General features: G+C 30.2%; 1 protein-coding gene across 1 annotated transcript; it reads left to right on the top strand.

Moving 5' to 3' along the window:
* The first annotated feature begins 1,784 nt into the window (after positions 1 to 1,784).
* On the top strand, positions 1,785 to 3,665 carry LOC116120524 (protein PHLOEM PROTEIN 2-LIKE A9-like). Its single transcript, XM_031406481.1, has 3 exons — positions 1,785 to 1,867; positions 2,826 to 2,902; positions 3,160 to 3,665. Exons 1-3 carry the CDS (start codon positions 1,793 to 1,795, stop codon positions 3,551 to 3,553), a joined length of 546 nt encoding a protein of 181 aa, XP_031262341.1. The 5' UTR covers positions 1,785 to 1,792; the 3' UTR covers positions 3,554 to 3,665.
* The last annotated feature ends 4,251 nt before the right edge of the window (positions 3,666 to 7,916 follow it).

Here is a 7,916-nt window from a genome sequence, read left to right as displayed (position 1 = left end):
GGATGCCCCCAATTTAATATCCCAAGACATAGGCTATTTTGAAGGTGGAGATTCTGTCTATTTGAGAAATTATTAACCTTTTAAGTAAAGAAATTGGTCATTTTTTTCAATATAAGCCCTTATTAAAGACTCTAAAAGAGTGTATTATGAAAATAAGGTCAATGAAAATGGTCAGATTCAATATATTGACTGTGCACTTTGTGTGTGTGTAATATTATTATCCAATCTCAAATATTAGAAAGAAGTAATAATCAGTCAATTTAGCAGTTTTAACTAGATGGTCCATCTGGGATGGCACAACTATTTCCATAGTTTGACAATTTATCATTGTATTCACCCTATCTATTACTATATTTTCATGAGCATTCAATAAAGTTCCTAAAATGACTTATGTAATGTACTTGAGCTGTTGAATGTTGATGGGTATTTTCTTAAGAACATTTCGTATCAGTTATGTGTTCTATCGATTGGATTGTGAGTGAACGTTTTATCATTATTATTTGATGATAAGATGATACTTGAAAAGGAAGAATTGGTTTCAATCACTAATCCCAAACTCGATACTGTGATATACTTTATCTCTTGAATTACAAATGGACATTTTACTAATGTTAATGGTGACTAAGATCTTTCTTCTTTTCAATCATTGGACTAGTGATTATATTGTGATCAACTATTGGACGAAATATGTTACTTTTAATAAGAGTATTGAAGATAATGTTATCTCCGTTCTTCACTGTGAATTATGTTCTGATAAACTCTTAATCAAGAGGTAGATAAAGCGATAACGTTATCCCAACTTTTACTAAACATGTCCATCAAAAGGTCAATGAAAGAATAAAATTGCCCCAACTTTTACGATATACAATTAAAGTAAGGGGATCGTATGCTTACGGAGATTCCATGCATTCAATTCTTTTTAAAGAAAAGTGTTTGTTGAATTGCATACCCATTACGCAAGGAATATATAGAGCAACTTTACTCCTTGCAAACGCATTACGCAAGAATAGATCCCCTTCCAATTGTTTATAAAGTTACTCTATACTTATTCCTTGCTTAATGGGTATGCAATTGAACAAACTAACTGTCTCATTCACATCCCCTTTCAAAAATTCCCTAACCACGTTTTGTTTCCAACTTTAATTATTCTGATTCTTCAACAACTTACTCTCCAAGATGGGGGTGATTTTGGGTTTTTCTGAAATTAAGGGGGAAAACGTTTCATTTGCGACAGTTTGGTGGTGAAAATGAAATTCACCTCAAGTCAGGTTTGCTAATTAATGTAAATTGATTAAGAAGACAATTTAATCCTTGGTTTACTTTAATATTTACATAAAACTTTTAACATATAAAAATATTTAAATATTTTTTTATACTTTATTATGTAACTATTTAAAAGCATTTATAGTTATTATATTTTTCTTTCCTGTTTTAACAAAACAAATCAATTTAAGAAATAATTACTTAAATACAAAATTTATTTCATATTTAACAGAAAAATAATTAATTTTAAAAATAAAATCAATTTCTAACATGAATTTGTCTCATTTAGGGAGAAAAATGACTTTGAGCAGAGACAAGGACATGGTAGCTGTAAAGGGCACATAAGGCAATGGCAGGTAAAAGACTAAAAGGGCTGACACCACTGGGGTATGGTTAAAGGGAATATGACAATATGTGATGAATACTAGTTTTTAACAAGGGCGTAAATGTAAATTCCTTAAAACGCATGGACCTTAATGATATTGTTTTCATGAAAAGTTAGTATAAATCAAATCTCGATTGAAAGAAGATGATCATTTTGAAAATGAGCGACGGACAGAAGGATAATTGGTCTCCCATCACAATTCAGCATGAAGAAAAACCAGTTATACTCTCTCTCTCCTCTCCCTCGTAATTATGTTTGGTACATAATTTAACTAACATTATTTTTATTATCTCTATTTTTGTGGACATTGTAAGGGATACTGAATCTTGGTTTGATATGAGCATAATGATATTTGGATTAAAAAAAAATAACCATGTCTTAGAATTCTTGGATCTGGGTCCAAGGGCTTTTTTCTTTTTAATAAAAAAAAAAAAAAATACTGCACCAATTGGGTCTTAGATATATTTTTTTTTCTCATATATAGATATATGTTTTAGACTTTATTTTTTTTATATTACCTTACTATTGAGAGTAGAGAACTGTATCAAAAATTATTTTTGAAGTATATTATCTTTTTAATTTAGTTATGTTTTAGTGTGTAAAATAAAATCTAGCCCCAAAGTGGCAAGTGTTTAACAAAATAGCCTAGTTCAATTTCCTAATTTTGAAGAACGAAAATGCCCCTTAATACATATTTCTTTAACTTCTTCTTGAAAACCCACACAAATACATGTGTAGGAAATATATTAATTAGGGTACTTTATTTTGATTAAAAAAGAAAAAAAAAAACGAAGGCAAGAAGGCAGAAGAAGATGAGGTCCAACGTAGCTTTTTTATCTTTTGATTTTTATTTATTTTTTCATATATTATAAAGTTCTATATCTGTTGAGAATAATTTTTTTTTTTCAATATGCGTATATGAAAATATGTTATTTTATTTTATTTGATACATGTTTTAACTTAGATTATTGTTCTTTTTCTTTTTCCTTTTTTGGTTTTCTTTTTGGTGGAGGTAATTGTAAGGGTTAGTGAATCTTGATTTGATTTAGATGAAAGTATGCAAATTATTATTAAATTTATGGAATATGTTATTAAATTTATGACCTAAATGTTGAGTTTAGGTTGCATGTTGAGAAACATATATGATGAAAGTGAGAACTAATTTTGAAATGTACAGGAAAAAAAAATCTACCCTCGAGATCTTAAATTTACATGGGGCGACAACCCAAGTTACTGGAAACTACCAGAGCAATCGTAAGAAAATCCCCCTTTATCTAATTATTAAAGTCCATTATATATATGATCAGGGTATTGTGACTTATATTATTAATTTAATTTTTTGATATTCCTTATGAACTGTTAATTTTTATTGATTTAACAGTGATAAGTAAAGTTAAAGGTTGTTATGACTTGGCAATTCAAACATGATTTATTAGAGTTTTCTCTTGTAGTAGTGTATACTGTATAATATCTATAAATCTGAAAAATCCTGTATATATGTCACTGTACAGGCAAAACGGTCCTGCAGAGCTAAAGCGGGTGTGTTGGCTTCAGGTAACCGGTACAACACAAGTAGAAACTGGGAAGTCATATATAATAAAGTTCAACGTTACTTTGAATCCTGGCGCCTTTGGGTGGAATGGCCTCCCACTTTTTCTGATAGCTAAGACTCATGATGGAAATTACACATGGCAAATGATTGATCCACTGAAGCCGCCGCCTGCAACTGGTACTGGTACTGTTTCAGATATTCCTACTGATGGAAAACAGTTCACCGTTCAAATTCCACCTGGTGTAGGTAAACAGGAACTTTTCTTTGGTTTATATGAAATTTGGAGTAACAGATGGAAGGGAGGATTGCTTATTAATTATGCATCTGTTAAAGAAAGAAGCTCACCGAATTAAGCTTTTGTTTGTGCTTAGCAAAATGTTGCCAAATAAATGGAGACAAAAAGATAAACATTTGTTATTCATCCACTGATACGTTTGTTATATTGTATGTTGTTTGCCAAAAATATATTAATAAAGTCATGCTTCTAAGTATATAAAGTTATGGATCCTAACTTTGGATTGTTGTTGTTGCCGCTGTGTCAACACTGAATTAAAGAAGAATTTTCAAGTTGTCAAAGAATTGAATGGACTAGAGGCTGCAAGAAATAAAGAATGTAATTGACACAAATATATATGCGTGCTTATAGAGATTGTGTGGCTTTAAAGTTTGTTTCAGGAACTACATTTACCCAAAAAAAGATTAACACACAGAAACTAACACTGAAAAAAAAAAAAAAATCTAATCGATTGCCAGCTAGTGGAATTAATTAGCTAATGATAAGGAAGATCTCATGTCTGAAGATGTAAAAAAAATATTTCTCGTGATTTAAGCTGAGGCTAAAGAAATTACTTAGTTTAATCAACAAGAGTAATGGGTTGATCGATTTGATTAATTTAACTTTAGTGGCCGATTTTTTTTTTTTTAAATTAAAGTGTCTGAGTTAGTTTATACGTACCTCGACTAATCTTTAAAGAAGACTAAGACAGCAACTCACCGTCACGACCTCCTATTTAAATTGAGAGTGCTCAAATGAAGAATCAAATATGAGATCATGCCTGTATAACTATCTACATTATTCCTGATTCATCCTAATCATTTAGGCTGCCAATGGATGGGTGTTTGTTGGATTCTTTGTTAGACAATTTTATTATTGGACAAGTCAGCATTGATAGAAAAACTAAGCGGTAACTTGAAATTTTATTTGATAGAAAAACCATACATTACCTCCTTACTCATGATTTATAAATTATTAACACATTTTTAGGGTGAGTTTAGAGTTGTTATAGCTTTCTCCCATAATCACTTGTTCCATAAAGCATAAACTATCAATTAGAATATTTGGCAATGAATGTAGTTTTGGAAAGAACGTGTACGTTTTATGCATGATTATAGAAGTAGGTTATAATAATCTATTTTATAAAAAAATTCTAAAAATATGTTTCCCTAACTTTTAGGATTAGAAACTGCTTTGGAAAGTCAATTACAAAAATTGCCCTTCACATATACAATACAAATTTAAATAAGTAATTAATAATTTATTTATAAATTTAAAAATATTAAAATGGTAGGAAGTTGTCAACCAACGCTTTGATCAACAAAAATCAAAGTTTACAAAAAGCTATTTCAATAATATAATTTAATAATTATTTTAGTCTTTTGACATGTCTTATATATCCGCGCTTAAAAGAAAAAGTAAATTACTACAATCCCAATTAAACTAGCCTTGTCTTGGTGGTGTTTGTCTAAAACTAGCTTATAAGCTGATTTAAATTAGCTTATAAAACTTTAAAATTAAATTGACATGTATGTTTATGATTTTTTTTTTTACTTATAATGTTTTTTTTTTTTTTTTTTTTTTTTTACAGCTTATAAGCAGAGTTTGACCAAATATATTACCACATTATCCTTATTTAATTTTAAAATTTCTTCGTATAATTTATTAATTGATAAAATAATATAGTATCCTTTTTAGTTATTTTAATAATAAAATATACTATAATCCACATTTTATCAAATGCGTCAACTGCTTATGAATCACTTATAAATACTTTAATCAAATACATAACTGCTTAAAACTTTAAATGCTTAAAAACCCAAATTAGCTTATAAATACTAGCTGTTTATAAACTAATTTTCATAAACTCAGCCAAACAGACTCTTAGAAGCTTTAGTTGAATTAGATATTTCAACAATCACTTGGCAGCTCATTACCTACATTTTTTTTTTTTTTTTTGGCTTATAACCACTTGGCTTATAAATTACTTTGACCAAGTATATTACCATGTTATCCTTATTTTATACTTTGATTGAAATTTTTTTTTTTTTAATATAATTATAATTCATTATATTTGTTCATTAATTTATTTGTATAAAGAATCTAAAAATAATTCATATAAATTTTTAATAAAATATTTATCTATAAAGTATTTGTTTATTAATTCTAAAATTAAATTATATTGTAATATGATCTAAATATATTTTGATAATATTATAGTAAAAAATTAAGTTAATATAATTTATTATTTGATAAAAAAATTGAATACCTTTTTTAGTCATTTTAATATTATCACCACATTTTATCAAACGCGTTAACTACTTATCAGTTACTTATAAGTACTTTAACCAAACGCGTAACTACTTAAATTTCAAGTACTTATAAACTTAAATTACTTTATAAGCACTAACTACATATAAGCTAATTTTCATAAGCTCGGTCAAACAGTAAGAGTATACTAAAAAGTAAGTTGAAATGACAATCTACCTTGAAAACACACTTCTTATCTCAAGTTACTTAGCAACATCAAGCATGCTACAACACTTTAGAATCAACAAGACACACACCATAATTAAATATTCAATCTGAAATTAATAAATACACAAGCCTTTAATTAAATTCCAATACAAGTCTCTTGCATTGGCCAGCTTCCTTTACCATTTCGAGCAACTTGTATAAATCCCTCATATTGGAGGTCTGGCCCCATGATCATCATTCTACTTGGACGACACAATAGGACTCATCATTCATCGGAAGCTTCTTTTTAAAGCATTTACTACGAGGAGCCTTCTTAATCCACTTGTAAAACTTGAGCAAAGTTTCCTTAAATGCAACATACATAGGGAATTGCCTGACCGGAAGAAATGTACCCAGCAACTTCTTAGACCGTTTACGAGGAAAAGCCTTTTTAATCCACTTGCAAAACGTGAGCAAAGTTACCTTAAGTGCAACATACATAGAGAACTGCGTAAGTGGAAATATGCTGACCCGGAAAAATGCAGTAATGTAAATGAGAGTGGTAGTCCAATGTGGTTTTTGATAATGAACGATGAGCAATAATGCTGCCGCGAATGCAAGCATTGTTGTAGTCAACGCAACGAAGAGTAAGGTGAAGCCTATTGTCAGTTTTCGAGGGAGCTTGTAAAGGAATTCTTCATAATTAAAAGGTGAAGTGAGGACAGATAAGAACATTACCACCGAGGTCAAGGAGCAGGCTAAAGCAAAAACGTCCATGACAGTGAAAAACATGAAGAAATTGTTGTTGAGGAAAACTGGATAACCCTTTTCATTGGAACCTCCAGGTACCGTGTAAGCAGCTGCAAACACCACGGTGGTGACGAGAACAGCCACCGTAGAGCAAGACTGAAAAGTCTCTTTTACCCATCTCTGTGCATCTTTGAGGAGTTCTTTGTGCCTCGGGTCGAACAGCTTTTTACAATTGTATTTCTTCTCTTCTTTGTTCCGATTGCAATTCTTGTCTTCTTTATTGCAATTGCAATTCTTGTCTTCTTTATTGTCATCTTTTGTAGTTACACGGGCCATGGCAAAATGGGTGGGCGCTAACACACGCTGCATATATATGCACAAATATAAGATAAGATAGAGTACGTTCCATGGAAGACATAATTAATTATCTCCTCATTAAATTTTTAGTAAGACTACCAATCCTTGTGTTGGTCTCCTAAACATCCAATAGATTTTTCATCTTCATTGTCTCTGATTTTTACAACACATATATTTTATCTCCAAGTTTTACTTTATTTAATTCTTGTTTAAATAGTTATTTTTGCTCCCTAAGATTTCAAAAATAACAGAAATTCTCATGTTGTTAGTGAACCGTTAGAGTATTGTTAGAATTTTTAACATGATGAGTTAATAAATAGTTATAAAATTACCTTGTTATCGTTTATTTGTATACCAATAACTAAATGGCAGGAGAATATTTGTTATTAGTACAACCACGGGAGAATTATCATAGGGGGATTTCTGTTATAAACCCTATACACAATCACGTTATTCAATAAAAAATAGTAGTAAAGATTTATACAACGCTTACTTTGTACCACTTTAACTCTTCTTGTAGATAGTGTGCAGGACCATGGTGAATATCTGCATTATCATTTGTCATGTCTGCAGCATGGTGTAAAATGGTGTAGCCATCTTTGTCGATCGCTCGGACTAACCTTTTCATTGGTATATTCATCTCTTTCACAAGATCGAAGAGTTCCTTTTGACGGTGCATGATAGCGATATGTAACATATTCTGCTTCTTATCATCGATATACTCAGCCAACTGGGGCGTTTGTTTAAGTATCTCCTTGACAATCTCTAGTATTCCTCTTTCAGTAGCCAGAAATAATGCGATTGGTTCTGAACTGTTAAAGATCAAGTTGTTATGTATATAGAAGAAAACTTAGTTAGTTAGAGATTAGTTATGCTGA

Source organism: Pistacia vera, unplaced genomic scaffold (assembly GCF_008641045.1).
Source record: "Pistacia vera cultivar Batoury unplaced genomic scaffold, PisVer_v2 Contig126, whole genome shotgun sequence".
NCBI classification, from domain to species: Eukaryota; Viridiplantae; Streptophyta; class Magnoliopsida; order Sapindales; family Anacardiaceae; genus Pistacia; species Pistacia vera.
This window is presented reverse-complemented; position numbering and strand designations above follow the sequence as displayed.